At 40.0% G+C, this 25003-nt stretch overlaps 1 protein-coding gene across 1 annotated transcript in view; it reads left to right on the top strand.

The window, feature by feature from the left end:
- COL6A5 (collagen type VI alpha 5 chain) overlaps window positions 1–25003 on the top strand; it is an 88952-nt gene that overhangs the window by 46014 nt on the left and 17935 nt on the right. The window contains exons 27-36 of the mRNA XM_078061080.1: window positions 960–1022; window positions 2276–2338; window positions 5742–5777; window positions 5894–5930; window positions 9457–9468; window positions 11732–12219; window positions 14625–14718; window positions 15267–15926; window positions 19799–19886; window positions 22297–22505. Coding sequence (XP_077917206.1) covers window positions 960–1022; window positions 2276–2338; window positions 5742–5777; window positions 5894–5930; window positions 9457–9468; window positions 11732–12219; window positions 14625–14718; window positions 15267–15926; window positions 19799–19886; window positions 22297–22505 — 1750 coding nt within the window. The remainder of the gene's footprint in view (window positions 1–959; window positions 1023–2275; window positions 2339–5741; window positions 5778–5893; window positions 5931–9456; window positions 9469–11731; window positions 12220–14624; window positions 14719–15266; window positions 15927–19798; window positions 19887–22296; window positions 22506–25003) is intronic.

Genomic DNA, 25003 nt, shown 5'->3' with positions numbered 1-25003 from the left:
CCAAACACCGCTGTCACTTGGTGTCTTCGACAGAATAACCTACTCATGTTCCTCTCCCGAGCAAACAGTTTCCAGAATTCCTCATAGCCTCCCAGATTGAAATCTACCTCTGTGCTCTACCACTGGACATACCTTCCATTTCAGTCCGAGCAGCTCCTGTTCTTATACACTGGAATTCTGGGATAAGATTTCCTTTTTTTTTTTTTTTAAGTGTCCTGTCCAGAAGAGTGTCTTCCAATAGTTGGTGCTCAAATTAAAATACAAAATATGGATTACAAAAAATTGAATGTCCAAGCAAATCAAATCAACTACAGGAAAACAGCCAATTTTTGAATCCTCTTAAAAGTGCTTTTAATGGATGAATTACCAGAAGAGATTCTTTCCTTAGCTAGAGAAGAGTGCAAGAGGGAACTATATAAATAACTGTTAGGACAAGAGTTCTCATTGTAGAAGACCAATTTTCTAATTTACTGATAAAGGGATAAAATTAGCATATTTCAGTTTAAGGATAAATGTGAAATTTGTTTTTTGATAAATAGGCGCTAAAATTCATTTCCCACCAAGGTCAGAGCAAATTTTTTTTTTTTTTTTACCTTCAGCTTTTTCAGAAATGACTCATGAATTTAGGAAGTAATTATTTAGTATTTTCTGTAGTTAATACTCCATATGTTTTTCCTGATCTTCAAGCATTTTTTCTTTATATATTTTTAGTAACTGATTGGGCAGCCATTTCCTTGATATTCATGCATAAATATTTGTATTCTTAGAAAATTAAAAATAGTTTGGGGAATATTTAAGTGTATCAATAATTTAGTTCCAAGCAACAGGGGAAGGTGACATTTAATGTTTAATATAGAGTCTAGTTATAAGATCAATTAGGTTTTAGATTAGAGAGAATTATTTTTATTCTTTTATAGCAAATATTTTAATATATTGATTTTTTATATCTGAATCTTTAGGGTGCTGTTGGTGATCCTGGAATTCCTGGGGGTCCTGGACCCAAAGGATTTAGGGGATTACCAGTAAGTGGCCTATAATTCCAGAAATAATAAATGTTTCTTTGGAAGACTCTGGCTTTTATGTTGTAATAATAAATGTGGTTTATTGCTCTAACCCAAGGGCATCTGAAATGCCACTCCCTGGCTTTGTGACCTTCACCACAGCATTTCAGGGTCTCTATTTCTATAACATGAGACTTGAACTTGACACCAAAGATCACTTTCTGCTCTAAAATTCTATGGTTCCATGAATCTGAACTATTTTAAAGATTTATGGATTGATAACTGGCTGTTCCAAGAAATGTCAGTGCCTCCCAGTGTTTTCTAAGCCACATATTAAAGCCCAGAATATTAACTCTGAGCGGAAATGCAGCTGACATCTTCCCGCTGTGTTCCTGAGAGTTTCCTGACAGTTCCACTACCCATACCCAAGGTCATCTAGGGCATTCGTTTTAAGGAAGGCTGTTGAGATCTTCTAATTAACCAAGTGTAGAGTAAAATGTCATAGTTTTTTAAAAAACAAAACGCTGAGACAAGCATCTTTTCATTTTGAAGTGTGAATGTAATATCAGTGGTCATTATCAGCATGAAAGAGATGCAGTTCAACATATATTTTCCATCTGGCTGGATAAATTTCATTAACATCCGTATCTATCACCTTGAAGTATGGGAATGACGCAGCCCACCCATGTCCTCTTATGTATGTGGAGAATTATTCTTTGATTTGATCCTTTGCAGATGGGAGGTTTTTAATTAGATCTCTGTGTGCCCTAGTATATTTGCTTTTTTTTTTTTTTAGGACCAATCCTAGTTTATGACTAATTTGGATTCAAATGTACAGCCAGTGCCAGAGCAAAGTATGTCACTAAATGGAGGGTCTACGAGGGAAATGGAGGTTTTCCAGTGGTTAAGAATGGCTATTTATATTACAAGAAAAGGAATTTACTTGAGTTGAATTAATAGTTGCTTTCTTTAAAAACATTTTTTTTAAGGGGCACTTGGGTGGCTCAGTTGGTTAAATGTCTGACTCTTGATTTCAGCTCAGGTCATGATCTCAGGGTCGTGGGTTCAAGCCCCCACATCAGGCTTGTGCTCAGCCTGGAATCTGCTTGATATTCTCTCTCTTCCTCTCCCTCTGCCCCTCCCCCCGCTCGTGCACTCTCTAAATAAATAAATAAAATCTTTAAAAAAATTTTTTTAATTATAAAGTCTCATTAAAACTGAGGTCGTTTCCATGGATAGACAGTGTGGAAACTAAAACATGTTCTTATCTGCAGCTCACTATAGGCCTGAAAGGTGAAGAGGGACCTCCAGGACCCCCAGGCCCTCCTGGATGGAGAGTAAGTACACCATTAGAAATAAGTAGCCTATACTAGTTTCTAGGTTGTTCCCCAAAAGGGGTACAGATTTTAAACTCAGAGCACTGGGTTCAAGTCCATATTCTGCTTCTTGCTGGCTGTGTGCCCTTCGGCTGGTCACCTGTTCTCTCAGTTTACTTCTAAAATGGGGACAACATATCCTGTCCTACCACCTCAAAAGGTAGCAGTGAGGACCGCATTCTCAAATGTGAGCACTCCTCGTGAATGATAAAGTTCAGTGCAAATATTAGCTGTTACTGTTATTTTTTTTACTAAAGTTTAAAAATAGGGATGGGAATGTGTAAGCTTCATAAAGGTGTCCTGGCGAAGTTCCAGCATGCAAGACAAGTTGATAGTTTTCCAAATCACTCTTGTTGCCTTCCCAACTTCAAAATATAGACTCCAGAGAGATTTGGAAATATAACCAGAGCTTCGCACTCTGCTTCCAGTGCAAGCGAAATGTCAGCTCTGGAAGCAATCCCAGGCAGAGTCAGGTACATCTCCCAGGGATGAACGTGCCATGTCTCTATTTTAGTGCTTCTCCTGTTACCATAATGATTTATTTACACATCTCTCTCCCCTGATGAGCATAGTCAGGTAAGAACTAAAAGTTGCCAGCACCTGGGTTTATGTAGGAGGCGCAGTAACCATTGTGTACAGAGTGGAAAAACAGATTATCTTGTTCTGTGCACTCTGAGTGTTTTGTGACTACCTGGAGGAGTTCTTTAACTTGGGACCTGATAGAGAAAACAAAAGCATGGATGTTTAGTGGATGACAATAGAATGAGAGTCAACTGGCTGTAAAGGATACTCTAATACATCTTTTTTTCCTTTCATGTTAAGGAATTGGTGAATATGTAGTCTCCTGGGTGAGACTCTAGTCTCTGAGTCATACTGATCTGCTCTGGATTTATCTCCTTTCCAGATTCTGGAGTTCTCATGTGGGGGTCCCACGTCTTCCGAGCCTCTGTGCTTGGCCCTGCTGGTCCACTAGAGCATGGTTTCACTGTCCTGGGCTTGCTGGTCTACCAGAATGTGGCTTTTCTCTTTTGCCTGCTGGTCTGCTAGAATCAGATCAGCTTCTTTGTCTTGGGCTCTCAGTCCTCAGCCTCTGCTTAAGAACTTGATTGAAGTTCTTCTTTAACTCGGTCCTTTAGGACAGATGCTCTGGAGCTCTGATCCTCTGTAAGATGTGGACTGCCTACTCTTACTTACTAGCCAGAAACTGTTCCTCTGTCTGTTTAAATGGCTGTGCATTCTTTTCTGTCTTGTGCCATAACTTACAAAAGGAAGGTTGAGACTCTTCATTTCTTAGTGAGATATGTAATTTCCTGATTCTGATCAGGAAGAACCTGTGCTCCCAATGGGTAGAATTATAGATGCCACAACATTTCTGGATAACACCAGCAGTACACAATGGGCCACCTCAGGATTCAGTAGACATTTAACTGTTAATTGGATGGATGGATGGATAGACGGATGGACAGATGACCCAGTTGTCATTTAGAACAGGGGTTCTTACACTGACATCCCTGGTTGAGCTTCTGAGGCCAGTGAAATTGTATGAGTGTGAGCCTGTAATAGAATTTTCTGGAGCCAGCCTACTAACATTCACCAGTTGCCAAAAGAGACCTATGTGCATTGAACATGTTAAGAACTGCTGCCAAAATATCACTCGGCATCAGGGAAATCCAAATCAAAACCTCAATGAGATACCACCTCACACCAGTCAGAATGGCTAAAATTAACAAGTCAGGAAATGACAGATGTTGGTGGGGATGCGGAGAAAGGGGAACCCTCCTACACTGTTGGTGGGAATGCAAGCTGGTGCAGCCACTCTGGAAAACAGTATGGAGGTTCCTCAAAAAGTTGAAAATAGAGCTACCATATGATCCAGCAATTGCACTACTGGGTATTTACCCCAAAGATACAAAAGTAGGGACCCGAAAGGCTACGTGCACCCCGATGTTTATAGCAGCAATGTCCACAATAGCCAAACTGTGGAAAGAGCCAAGATGTCCATCAACAGATGAATGGATAAAGAAGATGTGGTATATATATACAATGGAATATTATGCAGCCATCAAAAGGAATGAGATCTTGCCATTTGCAACGACGTGGATGGAACTGGAGGGTATTATGCTGAGCGAAATAAGTCAAACAGAGAAAGACATGTATCATATGACCTCACTGATATGAGGAATTCTTAATCTCAGGAAACAAACTGAGGGTTGCTGGAGTGGGGGGTGGGGTGGGAGGGATGGGGTGACTGGGTGATGGACACTGGGGAGGGTATGTGTTCTGGTAAGCGCTGTGAATTGTGCAAGACTGTTGAATCTCAGATCTGTACCTCTGAAACAAATAATGCAATATATGTTAAGAAAGAAAAAAAGAAGAAGAATGTAGCAGGAGGGGAAGAATGAAGGGGGGGAAATCGGAGGGGGAGAAGAACCATGAGAGACAATGGACTCTGAAAAACAAACTGAGGGTTCTAGAGGGGAGGGGGTTGGGAGGATGGGTTAGCCTGGTGATGGGTATTGAGGAGGGCACGTTCTGCATGGAGCACTGGGTGTTATGCACAAACAATGAATCATGGAACACTATATCTAAAACTAATGATGTAATGTATGGGGATTAACATAACAATAAAAAAATTAAAAAAAAAAAAAAAAAAAAAAGAACTGCTGCCAAGGAGAAGCCTGATCCTGATAGGGGAAAAGAGAAAAAAAGTTCAAGCTGTGAAAAAAGCATTGTTTTTTTTTTGTTTTGTTTTTTTGTTTTTTTGTTTTAGGAAGCTTCCTTGATTCATTTCAGCCAATTATGCGTACTCCTTTGTTTATAACCTCTCCGCATTTATGAGCTTACTCTTGTGTAATGCTCTTCTTTTGTATAATGCCCATCTTGCTACGTAATTATCTCTGGTTCTTTCACATATGTAGAGGTGTATGCTACCACCTGCATTTTAAACTCCTTGATTTGTAATACATCTGTACCTCTGAATTCTTAATAAATTCCTTTCCTTGTGGCATGCTTTGGGAAGCCTGCTGTTTACATTTCAAGTTTTCTCATGAGAAGTACCTTCTAAGTATTATATCCTTAGTACAAACATCTTTAAGAAATACTTTTGTTTCTTCTCACCTAGAAAAGTAATTCAGTTCACTCTGGGCAGACATTAGCTTAACTAATCTAACACTGAAACAAAGTTTACACCATTGATTTAAGTGGGGAAATAGCATCATAATCTCCTAGTTCAGGAATACTTTAACCACTCTCTGCCAGCTGTGCTTTTAAGAATGAGGTTTGTTTTTTTTTTTCTTTACTCTTGTTTTGTCACTAAAGACTCCAGTTCACATTCCAATAACCTGCTCTGGTTTTGTTTTCCTAGGGCATGAAAGGCATGGTGGGGAAGCCTGTATATTCCGTATGTATCTCCTTATTCACAAATGAAAACCTAACCAGTCCACTGGCAAATAAATATGGCCCCTCAGAGGTCACTGTGCTCATGTTTCTGTTCTCTTTCTCTTTTTTTATTTACAGCAATGTGATCTGATCCAGTTCATGCGGGACCATAGTCGTGAGTATCTGTGTGTCATGGGACGAGGGGGTTGGTGGATTGGTGAAGGCACTTAGGATGAGTGTGGTGTGGGTATGCAGAATCAGTAAGCTGAATCCACTGGTGGCATGTGTCCTCTGCAACAGGCTTGTCCTGAGTACTTGCTGTAGGAACAGCTCACATCAAAGATGGGAGGGAAAGGGGTATAAGTAAAAGACTCAAGAAGTGTGACTCATATAGGAGAGAAAATGTGCTTATGGGAAACAATTGGAATCCAACTCAAAAGGTGTGTGAATTAGCTCACACGATTTTGTACAAAGGTCTGCAAGGGCCTGGTGTTAAAGGGATGAGCATGGAGATTTGGGTTTAGTCAGTTAGTTACTTAGTAAATGAAGTCTCCTTGGACAGGGGTACTTGAATTCAGTTATGGCGAAGTGATAGGGGAGTGGCAAAAGAATAGTTTCAGCAGAGGAATAAAGCAGAAGTCAACAAATAGACAGATTGTCTTTGGTTAGGAAGAAAGGGAAGTGAGGTAGAAGAAGCCCAGTGATCTCGTTTCTGAAAATTTATCCCAAGGAAATAAAACAAAAGAAAGAAAAATTATATGCAAATATGCTTGTTGAAATATTATTCATTAGAGCAAAATGAATATACCTTTAGACTATTTGCACTTAGAGAATAATTAGGTTATAGTGCATCATCTTCTGATCAAATGCTAAGCAGATAATTGGTTTTTTTGAAGACTCAATCAGAATATAAATAATATTGTCATTAAAAAGCAGGAAATTAAATTGGATCCTCATTATTTTTACATATAGGTAAATATTTACACAGAAAAAGTTCTAGAAGCAAAAGTAGAAAAATGAACAACTTACTTTGTTAGAGTGGTAGAATTTTAAGTGATCTGTCTTTTTTCATGCTTCCATGGTGACTTATAATGATGCTTATACAATCAGAGTCAGAAGAATGTAAGATGGGAAAATTGGAGAGACTTTACCACAGGAGACTGGATAAAGATGTAATCATTGCAAGTGTGGGGCAAGGAAAGAACAAAAAGAAAAAAAGTTTGAAATAAGTATAAGGCCAGAGCAGGAGAGGCTTAGGACCACTGAGGATGAGAAGGCAGGAGGAAATGTGAAGGGAAATCACTTGGTGGGAAAATAGGATGACTTTAAACATTTTAGAGGTAGGGGGATGTCGTATGGGCCCTAAATTATCTACAGGCAGCTAAATAAATGGACTGTCATAAAGGTGAGGATCAAGGGAGGAGACTGCGATGTTGAAGTCACTCACACACTTGTGGTCCTTGAGGCCACAGGGATGGGTGAGGTCCTAAGGATGTGAAACTACAGAGAAAGAAACAGAAACCCAAGGGATGAATTCAGGAAGACATCTTAGCAAAAAGAGTGGGGCCAAAGGACAGCAAATGGCATTGCAGAGATGGGGAAGTCCAGCAAATGTGGGTAGCTTGAAAAAAAAGCAAGAAATGCCAAGGGACAGAAGATTCAAAGGGAGAGGACCCAAGTGAAAGACATTGCTTGAGAATTGAAAGGCTCTCCAGCACACAGAGGAAGTAAGAACCAGGGTCTGGGGTCCTGGGGGGGAGAACAGAGGGAGAGCCATTGAGGGGAGGGGAATTCTTCTCAGGAAATCAACAGATATCTTCCCAAGGAAGAACGAAGGGGAAGGAAGTTGTGGAGGAGGTGAATACTGGTCTGTGGAGGGTTAGGGATTTGAAGACAATTTTCCAACACTAAATGAAAGGAGTTAGCCAGGAAATTAGGGAGCCAGGGGCGTGTGGGTTCTGTAACCAGACAGGGTGCTGGTTGGGGAGCATGGAACTCTAGAATTCAGAACCAAGATGGGATTTGGATGACAGTTCTTTAGCGCTAATTCAGAGGGCCCCACTTTATAGGTGACATCACGAAGGCCCTGTGGGGTTGGACTCCTGGTCTACCAAGTTTGCTTTTCAGTCCTGCAGCACCCTAGTCCTGCAACATTGGGGTGAGGCCCCAGTCCTGAGCTGGTGATTGGGACTCCACCCCCAGAATAAAATAAGAGCTCTAGGAGGCTGAGGGGAATGTGGAGTGGGGGTGGTTGTGTTAGGAGTTAATTGGACAGTTACGTAGTCAGGGCCAGGGTCCCCAACAAGAAAACAAGGAGCTGGGACAGCTAAGACGAAACTGCACCAGCTTAGACAAAACCCACAGCAGCGTCTCGCCTAGCAGCCTCTGCAGAAGTGACTTTTGCAAAACATCCTGTAACAAAACAATTAACCATAAAACATTGGTACTATCACAGGTAAGGCAGTTAGTCTCCAAATGTCAGCCCAAAAGACCATCAACACAGGAACAATAACCCGATAGATAGACGGGTACATGATCAAAGCCCTGATTGGCACACCTTAGCAGCTAATCCACCAGTTGCAAATAAAATAGGAGGGCTCAAATGATTAGAATTTTGGAGGGAGGGGCATAAGTGAAGAAGATTTTTAGGAAAAATAAACACACTTAAAGAGATCAAGTAGTTTCCCTGAAGTCAAGCAGCTTTGCCACACTCAAACCCAGACAGGTGCATCCGTTTCCAGAGCCTGGGTTTCTAGCCTCACAACTGGGTTGGAGGTGGACAAATGGAGGTTCTCAGAGAAAAAGGGATCTGCTGCAGGCCTTGAGATGCAGAGGAGGCCGTGGGTTCTGAGTCCTGTCTGTTGGCGGTTAGCATCTCAGCAGCCACAGGATTAAGACAGTCAAAGGGTGTTAATAGGGGTGACGTGAGAGGGCATGAGCTGTGGGACAGCAGGGTGGAGGCTAGGTTGTTGCCAGTGCTAATAAAATCTTTTATTATATCGGAGTGACTCATTTGCTTTTTAAGAATTGAGAAACATGAGCAAGGAAATTGTCCGGTCAGTGCTTTCTAAAGATTTACCAACATCTCCCTCTGATTGGTCCCCTGTTTATAGAGTAAATCACTTAGAAAAACCAGATGCTGTTTTGCTCAGGAGAAACCCTTGGGGGCTTCCCTCCTCTCTCTAGATACAGAGATCACTCAAACCCAGGCGCTGTATTTTTTAGCAGAGACCAAGTTTATTTGGAAATCCCCACATTTCTGCAGGAAAAGAGAGGTTCCCAAGGTGCAAGGAAAATAAGCTCCATATTTTAGCCTTGCCTTGCTGAATGACTCTCAAGACTATAAGAAGAGAGAAAAAACAAATTGAATTTGAGCTATCTTGCCTTTTAATCTGAGGCTCATCTATTCTACTTCTAAGACAAGTGATCAGTGTTTCAGATTTCAACCGAAATTGTGCTGAAGTCTGCTGGCCATGGTTCACAAGGAGAAAAGGTCAGGAAGGTTCACCCATTAATAAAATTCGGTGTATGTGTTCCTCAGGCCTCTAACCTTGACTTCCTGTAATTTAGGAATTAGCCTCATTTGCAAGTAGAGTCAAACAAATATTAAGGTTTGCTGAAATTTTGTTCTGGGGGATTATTTTGTCTGTGTGCCAAAAATGTAACAGATTCTTCTCTCTCTCTCTCTCTCTTTTTTATAGCTTGTTGGAAAGGTGAGTATTCTTACTGTACTGTGTTGCTGGTTGAAGTAATTAGCTGCATTCTGACAAGACCCATTTGAAAGAAACTCTCAGCCCCATGGGAAAAAGGGCTTCTTCCTTCTATGCTGACACTTCAGTTTTGTGATTATGGCTGTAGTTGTCAATGTCATGTTTCTACCCGATGGTAAAATGGTGACACCCAGCCCCAAGCCCCTTCACACTATTGTGCTTTCTAGGTCCTGTCTTAGTTTCACAATTCAGTTTCTTCATGGAGTAGGCCCGCATTGCTGGGGAATTCAGGGACAGGGCTCCGAATGACCACATTCTCTTGCTCTGTTGCTGACCCTGTGGACACTGGCTTCTTGGACCGGTGATGTTTCTTTTCCTCTGACCCCCACACACATATTTCATCTCACCAAGTGCCCACCTCTTGTACACCTGACCTTGCTGTGGATGGTCTTCCTGGGGCCTGGACTGCAGTGGTTGTTGCATGGCACCTTAGATCCCTTGGGCCCCATTGCCGCTGAAGCGGTTATGTCAACGTCAAGAGCTCCTGGACTTCCAGAAGCCTGCTGAAGTAGACCCATAGGGACTTTTTTTTTTTTTTAAGATTTTATGTATTTATTTTGACAGAGAGAGACACAGCAAGAGAGGGAACACAAGCAGGGGGAGCGGGAGAGGGAGAAGCAGGCTTCCCGCCGGGCAGGGAGCCTGATGTGGGGCTCGATCCCAGGACCCTGGGATCATGACCTGAGCCGAAGGCAGACGCTTAATGACTGAGCCACCCAGGCGCCCCGACCCATAGGGACTTATCCCAAAAGTTTGACCTTATCCCAAATTTGGCATCATTAACTTTAATTCTGAAAAATAAACAGACAAAAAAAAAAAAACCACCCAAAACTTACACATGTAAGTACCCAATAAAACTTCATGGATTTGAATTAAATTTATCAGGTACTCTGCTGGGCACTAGGAAAAGGAGAAAATAAAAATAAATAGAAACTGGTTCTGCTTTCTGGGAGAATCTGTGACAATAGGTCAGTCTTGAAGATGCTTGCCTAGCGCTTCTTTAATAATTTTTAGTATTAGGGCAAAGAAGGGAAGAATACTTAATTTTTCATATTTTACTGTTCATTATTAGCTTTGATATTTTTTCTTCACTGTAAAATTCCTTGATTCAAAACATCTCTAAATTAACCTTTCCACTCCTATTCTATTGCTGAGAACAGTGGGTTGGGGTATGGGATATTTAGAATCTAATGTGCTTGGGGAGTTAGCCAGCTTGAAGATAGTAGAGCAGCCTACGTAGATGAGGGTGTTTGTTTTTTAAATAATCCCCTTTTCTCTTCCTGTGTTCAGACTTTAATAGCACCTTGAAAAGTTAGGTTTGATACATAGGGCAGATTCCCTATGAGGTTCCTAAAGTTCAATCACCAGAACATTATTAGCATTGAGTTGGAAATTGCAAACAGCCCCATTTTTATAACAGCTCATTGCAAGCCTGCTGTGGTCATGTTGCTCCCTTCCTCCAGCCACCCTTGCTTTCATTTAAAAGCTAGCTTCTGTGAGGGCTCTGAGGGCCCCTCTCTTGGGAAACAGCCTCTTTGTCCTCCAAATGCGCATGAAGAATAATAGTCACTCTGTACCTCTCCGTGGAGCAATCATCTCCAGGATAGATTCCTTGAGGGCAGGCTTGAATTTGGGTCATCTTTGCATGTATCTCAATGCATGTCACCCTGCATATCACCCAGCGTGCTACTTAGTGAATATTTATTGCATAAGTGAATAAAAATCTTCTGACTGACTATAGTTATTAGTAGATCATTTCTGAAAATTTTTGAAGACAGTGAACTTTCAAAACCCTCAAAGCTATCATTTCCTTTTATTAATTTTTAAAAAAAATTTTACTTACAGTAAAAATAATTTTTTGTGTGTGAGTTCCATTTCAACACATGCATAGATTCATGTAACCACCACCACGATCAGGATTCAGAACTGTTCTATCAGCCCAGATACTCCCGTCAATTTCTTTTTAAATAGCAGGCTGATTGAGGGCTGTGAAGTGTGAGTACTATACCACTGCATATGAATGCTCTAGACTCATGTAACACTTTCACATGAACAAAGAGTTACTTATGCATACCTCTAGTTCTGGAGCTGGACGCAACACCTGCATCTCCCTAGCCCTTGGTGTGAACCAGCCTCACCCCTGGAGTAAAAGGAAGGGCTTTTGATCAGTGAAATAACGTCATACTTCTGCATTTCATGTTTGCAGAAAAGTGTCCAGTGTACCCAACAGAGCTGGTATTTGCCCTGGACCAGTCCTACGGTATCTCCGAACAGAGATTTAATGAAATGAGGGAAATCATCAAATCCATTGTCAATGACCTTAACATCAGAGAAAGTAACTGCCCTGTGGGAGCAAGAGTTGTTGTAGTTTCCTATGACTCAAGTACCAGCTACCTCATCCGCGGGTCAGACTACCGTAACAAGAAGCACCTCCTCCAGCTTATTTCCCAAATGAAATATCAACCCCCCACAGAAGCCCGAGACATTGGTAATGCAATGAGGTTTGTGGCCCGGAACGTTTTCAAGCGGACATATGTGGGAGCCAACAACGTGAGGAAAGTTGCTGTGTTTTTCGGCAATGGACAAGCGGCCAGTCGGTCATCCATCATCACCGCCACCATGGAGTTCAGTGCCCTAGATATCAGTCTGGCAGTCTTTGCTTTTAATGAAAGGATTTTCCTTGAGGCTTTTGAGGTAAGAACTTCCCTTGGCAACTTCTTCATGTGTAACATGGTAAGATGGGGCTAGTGGGGAGTAGGGTGGGGTGTGGGATACATGATATAACATGATACATGATACAGATATTTTCTGCAATTTCCCCAGCTGTATTGTTGCCAGGGTCCATGAAATCCAATGTCTAATAACAACAGTAGTCAGTGATAACAGTAGCCACATTTGCTCAGCTCTAGCTGTGCGCCAGGCACTGTCCCTAGAACTTGACACACATACTCACAACCCTCTGAAGTGAATGCTGTTGTTATCTCCATTTAAAACAGAGGAAACTGAGGCCCAGAGAGTTTGAGTGACTTCTCCAATTTTGTACAGCTAATAAATGGCTAAATCAAAATTCGAACTAAGGTTTGTCTGATAGAACGGACCATGAATATGGGGCTCTACCAGCCGCCTGCAGATCAGGTGTTTCTCACATCTGTCATCTGCTTGCTATATCTCATTGAATAGCTGGACTTAACTTATGATGGATGAAGTTTAGGGGATCTCTGAGCCCCTAATGTTGTGTAAAACATTTAACGTAAATGAACATATGAACCCAAGAGAGGTTTGGATTGACAGATTCTTATGGGAACCTATGTTTCTTCCTCTCCCCCCCCGAACTGAAGAATTTCTCCATCTACTGTTCTACTGTTTTTAAATTTATTCAGACTATCCATGAACGACATGCTCCTGGAGCTGGATGAAGCCATGGTGTCATCCAAGAGGTTAGAAAGGTCTAGATATATACACAAACACCTGTATTTCTACTGTAAAAAGAAAAAGAAGCCCTCTATAACACAAAGAGAATCAATCTGCTCCTGACACATCCAGGTAGTTTTTGGGAATAGGAGCCACACGGAGAGTCACAATAGAAACTGACAAAAAGGATTGAAGGAAGTCAAAGTTTTCTCTATAAAAATAATTACCTCCCAACATACTAGATTATTTACTTATTTGTCATTTTATGGTATTTGTCCCCTACTGCACTATAAGGTAGAGATTTTATCTACTTTGTTCGTTTCTGTATCCCCAGCACCTAGAACACTACCTATAACATTACAGGCATTCAATAAGTATTTTTTGAATGAATGAATGAGCAAATGAATGAATGAAGAGCATATGGTTTATTCCTATGAATAAACTTCCTTGATTTACCAAGGCAGCATTTAGTCTTTCCATGGGGGACAAACAAGGTCAAATACAAAATAATACCCAAAGCATCCAATTTTCATGAAAAAATAGTGAGGAATGCGATAAATACTTTATGATTATAAGACTTGAATAATTATAAGTATTTTCAAATGCTCACTCAACGCTTTACAGAAAAACAAGGTGAGACTTTTCTAACCCTTTACCTTCCCAAGGGAGAAGGGAAAAAAGCACGAGTATCCTCGTGGATTGAGAGATACCTCATCACCAGCTGGGAATGATAGGTTTCTTTCATTGTAATGAAAGTATCTGCCTTCCATGGTGCCTCAAACAGAGTAAATGCCCAATAAATAACTATTGACTCACTGAATGAATGAGTGAATTAGAGAATGAATGAATGCTACATATTGCCCATATCAGTAAGTATTAATGCAAGAAAAACAATCAAGAGACAGACAAAATCAGGCCATGTACTACCAAGAATTTTGAATAGACTTAGTGTCTTTTGTCTACTGTCTTTGGAAATAAAATTTTAAATTAGAATTTGTGATTGAAGAAGTCCACTTGACATCTGAAAGATATACTTTCTTCTTAATAGTGTCATTGGGGTGGAAATAGTTGGGATCACTGCTTAAAGAGGCCAAGGGAAACTTGTATGTAGGTAAAATTTCTGCAGGATCCAACTTCAGAAGCTGATGTGTGGTACATAATCAGCTGGCGCATAATCAGAAGAATATAGGGGTGCCTGGATGGCTCAGTTGGTAGAGCATGAGACTCTTGATCTTGGCGTTGTGAGTTTGAGCCCCACATGGGGTACTTAAAAATAAAATCTTATAAAAAAAGGAGCATGTATAATTCAGTGAAGAATTTCAGAATTGGAAATAAGTGTGAGATTTTAATGCTTGCCCCGGTGGGTGAATCTGATGGTTATCATGTGATATTTTTCTCATGATAAAATAAAAGATGCTGATACCTGCCTTACATACTTCTTTGTGTTGTCTGGAATAAAAGGGGGATGGTGTGTGTCTGAGAGAGAGAGAGAGAGGAAGAGAGAGAGAGAGAGAAAGAAAGAGAGAAGATGTACTGAATAGAGCAAAGGGCTATAATGCAAGATAATGGTGATTAGTTAGGGGTTTTTCAAACTAATCCTTAAAGTGAGCGCACAAGAGCGCACAATGGCTTCCTTATAATGGTTAAAGAAAATGAACAAATCAGCATATACTTGTTTTTCATTACAGTTTGACAACACTGGAACATTTCAGGTGATCCCAGTTTCTCCAAATGGGGAGTATGAACCATTAGAAAAATTTCGACACTGTACACTTTGCTATGGTAAGACTCATGAGAATTTATTGTGCAGAAACAAATGCCTTCTGAGTGAGTTATTAAATCTGGCTTTATCAGATATTTCTAGTTTTAAATATAGATTCTATTTTAAGTTTCCCAGTCTTCCAACACTATACATCAGGGTTTCAATTTCTGTAATATTTAGAGCTTCCAGAGAATGTGAAATTGGTTTAGAATACCATCCCAATTGATGTGGATTTTCTTTGGGGACAGTTTGGTAGTGTGTATCAAAAACCTCTAAAATACTGAAAATATTTTCTAAATGAGTTTAGACATGACTTGCAGACTTCAAGCGTACATGCTACCTACATCTGCTTTCTACAAAGACCTTCCCAAATTGCCTTCTAGTGGCCACAGAAATATTGGGACATTGAAAATTCTTCATTAATTTAAATAATGTGAGATTAAAGAGGTATTGATCAGATTATTAAGTCTTGGTAATCTGTCACTGAATCACTTGAAAAAGATCTCAAACAACAGTGTCTTGTTGTGCAGACATTGAACCAATCATGAGTCTCTTTCTGTGTTTTCAGATAAATGTTTTCCAAATGATTGCATCAAAGAGATTTTTTTACCTGAAAATTCATACATGGATGTAGCCTTCCTCTTAGACAATTCTCAGACTATAGCAAATGATGAGTTTAAGGCTGTGAAAACCTTGGTGAGCTCTATGATTGACAACTTCCATATTGCATCAGACCCTAGAATCTCTGACTTTGGTGATAGGATTGCCTTGTTGAGCTATTCTCCTTGGGATAGTTCTAGAAGAAAGAAGGGTGTGGTGAAAACAGAGTTTGGATTTACAACTTACAGTGATGGAGTCCTAATGAAGAGGCACATCCAGTCTTCCCTCCAACAGCTAAAAGGAGAAGCCACCATTGGCCATACCCTACTATGGGCTGTGGAGAACCTCTTCCCACAAGCACCAAACTTGAGAAAACACAAGGTCATTTTTGTGATCTCAGCTGGAGAATATCATGAGAGAAAGGAATTCTTAAAGAAGGTGACTCTGAGGGCCAAATGTCAAGGCTACGTCATATTTGTGATTTCCCTGGGCTCTGCGTATAAGGAGGACATGGAGGAGTTAGCCAGCTACCCACTTGATCACCATCTGATACAGCTTGGGAGAATTCATAAACCAGATCTGGATTATATTACGAAGTTTATAAAGCCAATTGTTTATTCAATCAGACGTAAGTCATTATTTTGTTTTTCTTCTTTGTTTTAATAAATTAGTGTTTGTTAATAGTAACACATCTTTGAATCTATAGCTAACCCAAATATACAAATTAGATGGTGAGATGGGGACAGGGATGGGACACATCCTGCTTATACTTTGCTTTTTCTTGGTCCTAATGTGGTGAGACCTTTTTCATGATAGAATGTCTTTTATACAAAATCTCAGCACTAAACGCACAGAGTGATTGGAGTTCTCTAGAGCCACACCTGCTCAACCTAAGGAAGTTTTAGCAGTTGTTCGATGAGGATTTACATAAAAGTTTGCCCACTGCACCTAGTTTATTTTCAACCGTGGCATGCCCTGGAGACCTGTATGAAGGTTTAAAGGCAGCATAGACCTGTGCTGTTCCAGAAGAGCATAAGCATACAAGTCACATAGGACTCTTATTAAAACACAAGTCCTGGTTCAGTATGTACAGGGTGGAGCCTGAGATTCTGCATTTCTAACAGTCTCTCCAGTGATGTCAATGCTTCTGGTCCAAGAATTACACTTTGAGTAGGAAGGCTTGAGGCCAATGCCCTACAAAATGTCACCCATTAGATGGGTAATACCCACAAACTGATCTGCAAGAGAGAAATACAGAAATTGAGAATAAGCATTTGCGAACTTTTTTTTAAATTTTATTTTATTATGTTAGTCGCCAGACAATACATCATTAGTTTTTGATATAGTGATCCACGCTTCATTGTTTTCATATAACACCCAGTGCTCCATGCAGTACGTGCCCTCCTTAATATTAATACCCATCACCAGGCTAATCCATCCCCCCCACCCCCCTCCCCTCTAACACCCTCAGTTTGTTTCTCAGAGTCCATAGTCTCTCATGGTTCATCTCTCCCTCCGAATCCCCCCCTTCATTTTTCCCTTCCTTCTCCTAATGTCCTCCATACTCTTCCTTATGTTCCACAAATAAGTGAAGCCATATGATAATTGACTTTCTCTGCTTGGCTTATTTCACTTAGCATAATCTCCTCCAGTCCCATCCATGTTGATATAAAAGTTGGGTATTCATCCTTTCTGATGGCTGAGTAATATTCCATTGTATATATGGATGACATCTTCTTTATCCATTCATCTGTTGAAGGGCATCTCAACTCTTTCCACAGTTTGGCTATTGCGAACATTGCTGCTCTGAACATTGGGGTGCATATGGCCCTTCTTTTCACTATATCTGTGTCTTCGGGGTAAATACCAGTAGTGCAATTGCTGGGTCATAGGGTAGCAATTTGACATTGCCACAGCATACAAGTGCATGAACAGTGTACTCTGTCTCATATAACAAGATAGAAACCACAAGTGTTCAGTCTGCAAAGGATTAGGAATAAAAATACCTTCCCCACAAATGGTTTGAGAAACTCTCTTAGAGCAGTGGTTCTTTTTTTTTTAATTTTTTTATTGTTATGTTAATCCCCATACATTACATCATTAGTTTTAGATATAGTGTTCCATGATTCATTGTTTGTGCATAACACCCAGTGCTCCATGCAGAACGTGCCCCCCTCAATACCCATCACCAGGCTAACCCATCCTCCCAACCCCCTCCCCTCTAGAACCCTCAGTTTGTTTCTCAGAGTCCATTGTCTCTCATGGTTCTTCTCCCCCTCCAATTTCCCCCCCTTCATTCTTCCCCTCCTGCTACATTCTTCTTCTTCTTTTTTTCTTTCTTAACATATATTGCATTATTTGTTTCAGAGGTACAGATCTGAGATTCAACAGTCTTGCACAATTCACAGCACTTACCAGAACACATACCCTCCCCAGTGTCCATCACCCAGTCACCCTGTCCCTCCCACCCCACCCCCCACTCCAGCAACCCTCAGTTTGTTTCCTGAGATTAAGAATTCCTCATATCAGTGAGGTCATATGATACATGTCTTTCTCTGTTTGACTTATTTCAGAGCAGTGGTTCTTGACTGGGGATGATTTTGGCCCCCCAAACATTTGGAAATATCTGGAGATACTTTTTTTTTTTTGTCACAACTGAGGGAGAGCTCTCTCATACGTAGAGACCAGGGATGCTGCTAAACATCCTACAATGCACAGGATACCCCCCCAAAGCAAAAAAAAAAAAAAAAGATACAGGCCGAATTGTCAATAGCACTGAAGTTGAGAAACCCTGCCTCTAGGGCATCCCACAGAATCAGGGCTGAACCTGTTCTTTTGGGACTCTACCAGGTTTAGACCTAGGTTCTGTTGGAACCAAACCTACCACACTTTAAAGTCCAAAGTTGCCCTGGTATTCAAGGAATCTCCAATAGCACCATCATGACAATATCTTGAGAGTTCACTCTCCATTGCAGAGAGGGCTCCACCTTTTTGCTGTAACTCATATTTGATTGCAAAATCCAGTAACTTCCCCCTTGGGAATATCATGTTATTTCTTTAACTCTAAATGCCTGCAATTGTATGATACACCATTATATTATGTAAAAAGAAATAAAAAGTGCTTCCAATTAAATGTTGTTACCAACTTGCCTATCTGCAAACTCTAGTTTTGTATTTTATAGTAACTGAAGAGTTCTTTTAGACAGACTGGCAGATGTCACTCTTGTGCATGCATGAACAGGGAATATGTATGAAATAGACTGGCGGGGGCATTCCTAGGACTTCTTCACATTCAAAACTGGACTCCTGTGAGCTATTTCTTGACTCCAATTCACTGAGATCTATCTTGTTCAATGCAGTATTGTTCTTTATGTCATCAAGATTGATGGCGACACAGCACTTTTAAAAGACTCTATAAAACAATTCAAAGCGGGTCTTGCTGGGCTCTTAAGTTAGGTTTTGCAATGATTAGAGCTAGCTTACTTTTGATTGCCACCTGCCCAGTGTTGGTAAATATATCCAGTTCAGTGCCTTCCCATAACCACTTGGTTCGTAGTGGTTAAAAGACCCCTCTACTAATACTTCCGGGGATTGTTCCTAAACTACTACCCTTATTCTACAAGTTTTGGTACCGGCATGTTTGCTGTTCCCACATGCACAGGCAGCACCTCCTCTAGCACTGTTCCTGCCTTACTAACGGCACCTGGCAGATGCGATTGATTGGAAGACTTAGTCTCATTTCAGAGAAATGGCGGGGCGGGGGGGGGGGGATGCTCATCTTAGAACTAGAGAAGTACAATTGTTATAAAACCACAAACATTCTCTGAGATATTTTCATGGAATTGGGTAGCAATTTGACATTGCCACAGCATACAAGTGCATGAACAGTGTACTCTGTCTCATATAACAAGATAGAAACCACAAGTGTTCAGTCTGCAAAGGATTAGGAATAAAAATACCTTCCCCACAAATGGTTTGAGAAACTCTCTTAGAGCAGTGGTTCTTGACTGGGGATGATTCTGGCCCCCAAACATTTGGAAATATCTGGAGATACTTTTTTCCTCCTAGGAAATTGGTGTTAATGGGTATGGAAGAACAGAAATAGCAGCATGTAATAAAATACTACCCTTTCTGTGTTTGCTCTATTAACATAAACCTGAGTGAAAAGCTTGACAGATTCAGAATAAAATTTCCCTTAGATTCTGTTAGCCTGAGCATGTGGAAATCATGTGTTTCTGCATCACAATTAACCTTAAATGAACAATTTGAGGAGGTTTGTTTTCCATGAGCCTAGTAATTCTTTGGCTGCAAAACACTCTAAAATCAAGTTTTAAATGCTGTTTCTAGTTGCTACTATTTTCTGCTTCCACCCCAGCCAAGTTTTGCTGAAATATTTTAGTGACATTGATTGCTTCAGGAAGATTCCTTTTGGGATTCTTTTTCCTTAGCAAACATAATTTCTGATTTAAAAACCTAACTCTAACTTTGCTCTCTCCATAGGAGGATTCAATGAGTACCCACCACCAGTGCTTGAGAATGCCTGTAGACTCATCTCAAGAGGAGAGGCTTATCAAAATAGTGATCTTCTGTAAGTTAGAAATCTCTTCTATTTACAAGCGACTGCTTGGGTGTATAACTGCTGATGGCAGTTATTAGGTTGAGGGAGCTAATAAGGTCTCTGAAGTAAAGTCTTCCCATGTATTCCATTTTCTGTAGCAGAAGCTACACAGCAAGGATGCTTTATGGATTGATGTTTCTATAACATCCTCATGAGCTGTATTACAATTTTGCCTTTCAGTTCATGGTTTCCTGAGCAATTCCCACATTGAAATCTATCCCAGAATAGAACCTACAATATAGCCTCAGCCGCTGCGACCTCACTTCCCATCTCTCCCCAGCATCAACACTCAATTCTGGCCACACTGGATTCTTGTCTGCCTTGTGTGAACAGTTGCTTCACCCTCCTTGGTCTTGGGTCACACCACTTGGAACCCTGTCCCTTCCAGTGAAAGCTTACCCAATGCCCATGGCCCTGATGGAAGCTATCTCCTCTTTGAAGCCCATTTTTACTTTGAAAATCCTTACTTTCGTGTACCTTCTTATACTTCTGTGGAGGCAGTTATTACAGTTTATCCCAATGTCTTGTCTCACTGAAGTCTGGGGTTACATACAATTCATTGTTTCATCCCCCACAAAAGATAGCATAAAAGATCCCACCATGTAATTGCACATATAAGTATTTTTTCTTAAAATGGTATCCTAAGTAACAATATAAATAATTAATCTGAATAAATCTTGAACCTCAAACAGAATGAGTGGCCCATTTGGTTTCTCTCTGCTTCTCTGTATTTCCCCAAGCTTGGATCCCTAACTGCAGTCTTGCAAAAACCCAGATTTAAGCCCATAATTACTTCTTCCTCTCAGATTGCAATTAAGCAGAGAGCTTCTCAGAATAGGTAAGGTCTCTTACACACATCCAGAAGCACAATGGCAAGATGAAGTGTGCTCAGAATTCATTCAAGTACATATTCCTATAATGTCAGATTTCATTCACTTGGTAGTTTAGCAAGGAAGTGTCCAGCAGCCAACACCTGAAGAACAATATGGCACTGATGTCATGTGAAGCAATATTTCCCAGCATTGAATAGGTCATAAATTCATTTAAAGGCAAATCAATTCTTACAGAACTGCAGACAAAATATTATAATGTTTTTGTTTGTTTTTTTTTTAAAGATTTTTATTTATTTATTTGAGAGAGAGAGAATGAGAGACAGAGAGCATGAGAGGGAGGAGGGTCAGAGGGAGAAGCAGACTCCCTGCTGAGCAGGGAGCCCGATGCGGGACTCGATCCCGGGACTCCAGGATCATGACCTGAGCCGAAGGCAGTCGCTTAACCAACTGAGCCACCCAGGCGCCCAAAATATTATAATGTTATTCAGACATGTACAAACATAAATATAGCTGCAAATACTCTGTTTATAGTTCTTGTGCAACTATCAGACTAAAATAAATGTGCATCGAATCCAAACAAACTCAGTAAAACACAAATTTAAAACACTAATTCAATAATGGATGATTTTTCTTTGCCAAAATAGAATTCCTGAAAACTGAAAAAATATGGTACATATTGGTAAAAGAAATGTAAAATATGATGCATGTTGCAGAGGTACGCCTGCTTTCAGGTTGCCTACTCTGTTGCATGATGCCTTAATTCCTCACTGCTGTCTTCACTCTTGCAGAATTGTCATTCATATTGTGTGTCATATCATTTGGTTTTAGCTTGGTGTGAATGTATTATTCATGTATTATGTCTGACTTTTTTCCCTTTCCTCATTAACTCCCAACAGTTAAAGTAATATTGCCAGGTACCAAATACTAGTATCAAATACAAATGTGAATATGGACATTGAAATGACATAAAGGTGCATAAATAGAATAAAAATAAGAATCAACTTATATTGACTATGTTTTCTAACATCATCTAAATAAAAACATATTCTCAAATTATCACAGCAAATTCTTAAACTCCTAAAAATGTAAATGTAGGCACTATTTTAAGAGATCTGATGTCAATGAGATAAGTTCTGTATAGTCTTATTCTTCTCAGAGCAGTTCTCGATTTCTGTTTCCTCTGTTTTCTATGGGGAGTGACATCAATCTGAGAGATTGTATGGTTGTTCCAAATAACCTATGATCGAGTTTCTTGTCATTTATCTAAAACTCTGTGGCAAATCAGACTCAATTTATTCCAAAATAATAGTTATTAGGCTATAAGCAGATGAGAGAAAAGGAAGGATAAATGGGAATTGTTTATCAGTGTATTCTTTTTAATAATAACAAATCTTAATGAATAATTTTATTGAAAGGAATCTAGATGTTTACCACTTGTTTTTGTTTCTAAGAAATGATTAAGTAACTATATCAAATTGTTGAGATATTTTATTTGCATTCCCCAAAGCTACCAAGATTCACCTAAAACTTTTGTTTTTATCTGCTAGATTTACTCCTGAGCCATATGAGATTTCTTCAGGAGAGAACAGCTTCACTGGCCAGGAATTAAGTGCTGGGAAAGACTCGTCCTTCATGTGGGAGGACAATGGAAGTAACCATTTGGCTTACATACCAAGCCACATGCTTATGCCACAAGAATTAAGGATCACATATGAAAAAGGTCAGGATTCTGAAGAAATTGCAAGTTTAACTTCTGGTAAGGAAACGAAAAGTTATGATGTAATTTTTAAATAATGGGGTCCTCATCTTCTTTTTTTTTTTTAAAGATTTTATTTATTTATTTGACAGAGAGAGAGAGAGAGAAACAGCGAGAGAGGGAACACAAGCAGGGACAGAGGGAGAGGGAGAAGCAGGTTTCCCACGGAGCAGGGAACTCGATGTGGGACTCCATCCCAGGACCCTGGGATCATGACCTGAGCCGAAGGCAGACGCTTAATGACTGAGCCACCCAGGTGCCCCTAGGTCCTCATCTTTTAATACCAGCAGAGAATCAAGTAAATGAAGGCTGTTCTCTAAGGCAAATTTTTTCAAGTTCAAGATGGTAGCTACAGCCACTGCTTTGGTTGAAAATGAAGGTTTACGTGGTGATATACACCACTGAGATGACCAGTCATATGAGCTCTAAGAAATGTCCCTGATGTTCTCACCAGGCTTAAGATTTCTCTAGAAGGTTAGTGTGATGTAGAAGGAAACAATACAGAGAACATCGGAGTAAAGGAAGGATTAAAATCACTTTAAAAGCTGGCTGGACCAGTGCCTCGGACTCTGATTGCATGAGAAGGTATGGTATTTTTGAGGTACTTGGAAATGAGAGAGCACAGACTGTCTCTCTGCCTGCTCTATACATTTGAGTGGCAAAGCAAGAATACCTTCTGGCAGAATTTAATAGGTTTCAAACAAATCAGATACATAGGATTTTTGTCTGTGTTTTCATTAAAAGGGAGGACATTCTAAACAGACTTCAACCATTTCCAGCTATGCATGTGGAGGCTTCCAAAATGCTCATTTGGCCAGAATAACAGCATTGAAAGCATTATGTCTGAAGTATCACGTATGTTGTTAGATGATGCAAGTTTAAAAGAAAAAGGGGCCAATTTCATGCCAGTTATTCCTAAGAATGAATGACATACATTCTCAGTAACTTCCTTGGATAAATACCTTTTCTTTTGCTTGGGTTCAACACTCTCATCCCCACAGTGTCCCCCTATTTATGAAATATAAATATTTGCACTTTAACTTTAACTGACTTTTCGAAGCTAGAATTAATAATAAAAAAGTCAATCATTAGTTGAAAAATAGGCTTAAAAAAAGACGTTAGTGCAGTGAAACCGAATGTCTGTAGTACCATGGCATCAAGGCATTCAATTGTGTGTATATTTTAAACAATTTTTATTATCATATAGACATAGCTTAAAGAAGAGAATAAGATATTTCTTCTTTTGGGTGTTCATTTCAATGATATGGTACAGGAATTTATTATGGTTTGGTTTAAAAAGAAAAAAACAACAACGTTGTTTGGCAGGGTTAGAATACCAAATTATCAATTGTGATCATTTTGTTAGAGGTAAGCATTCTAAAGTCTAATAACTCAGAAATGTGAATCTCTTCAGGAAAAGACAGATATGATTGGATATTTAAGAAAAAAAGAGAGGGGCACCTGGGTGGCTCAGTCGTTAAGCATCTGCCTTTGGCTGGGGTCATGATCTCAGGGTCCTGGGATCAAGCCCCGCATCTGGCTCCCTGCTCAGTGGGAGGCCTGCTTCTCCCTCTCCCACTCCCTCTGCTTGTGTCCCCTATCTCTATCAAATAAATAAATAAAATCTAAAAAAAAAGAAAAAAGAAAAAAAGAAAGAAAAATAATTCATCTTTGTTGCCATTTTTAACAACCATTGCTCAGTAACAATAGACTTTTTTCATTTGGTTTACCAGATGTTGGGGAATCAAGATACTTGTAGCCAGGGGAAGGTTTATTTTGGCTGAAGAAATCATTGTACATGGCTCTACTAGGAAAAAATGTAGATTATTAGTTGCCGCTCTCCACTTCATTTCTCCTGCTGTGGGTTGAAGTGTGCTGGGAGTTCTCTGGAGGATTATGTAATGTTGTGGTAGCCTGCAAACAGTGTGAGTCTCAGACTTAAGGATAATAGATATTTTTTAACTTCTAAAATAAATCTGAGTTTCATATCACAAGTGTTGTCTAGGGATTTTGTGCTATTCCTTCCTTCCTTCCTTCCTTTTTCTTTCTTCCTTCCTTTCTTCCTTCCTTATCTTTAGCCAGTTGCCAAAACCTACTGAGAACTTTCTATATAATGTGCCGTCCTCACGGAGAGTACATTGTGTGGTTCAGATATTTTATTCAGTTGCTAAGAGATGAACTTTGATTAGTTCCAGATGTATTGCACAAATAAAAGGTTGATAACTTGCATAAGCACCTCCATATGCCGTGCTTGTTCCTCATTTGTTATGTGATTCTTACGGCTGAGGGCTGATCTTTCTGCCCTTGAACTGAGAGTCTTGGGGAAAAGTCAGGAATCTGAACCATTTAAGAAATGTATAGTTTCCAGAGTTCTGTGGGCTGGTAATGAGTTGTGTATCTTCCACGAGAAGCACAATCACTCTCTCTCTACTTATGCTTCTCCCTCTGCTTCTTACTACCTGCTCTGATTTCCAAGTTCATCTTCAATCCATCACCTT

Source organism: Halichoerus grypus, chromosome 1 (assembly GCF_964656455.1).
Source record: "Halichoerus grypus chromosome 1, mHalGry1.hap1.1, whole genome shotgun sequence".
Lineage (NCBI taxonomy): Eukaryota > Metazoa > Chordata > Mammalia > Carnivora > Phocidae > Halichoerus > Halichoerus grypus.
The sequence above is the reverse complement of the archived record's forward strand: the minus strand, read 5'-3'. Positions and strand labels throughout refer to the sequence as shown.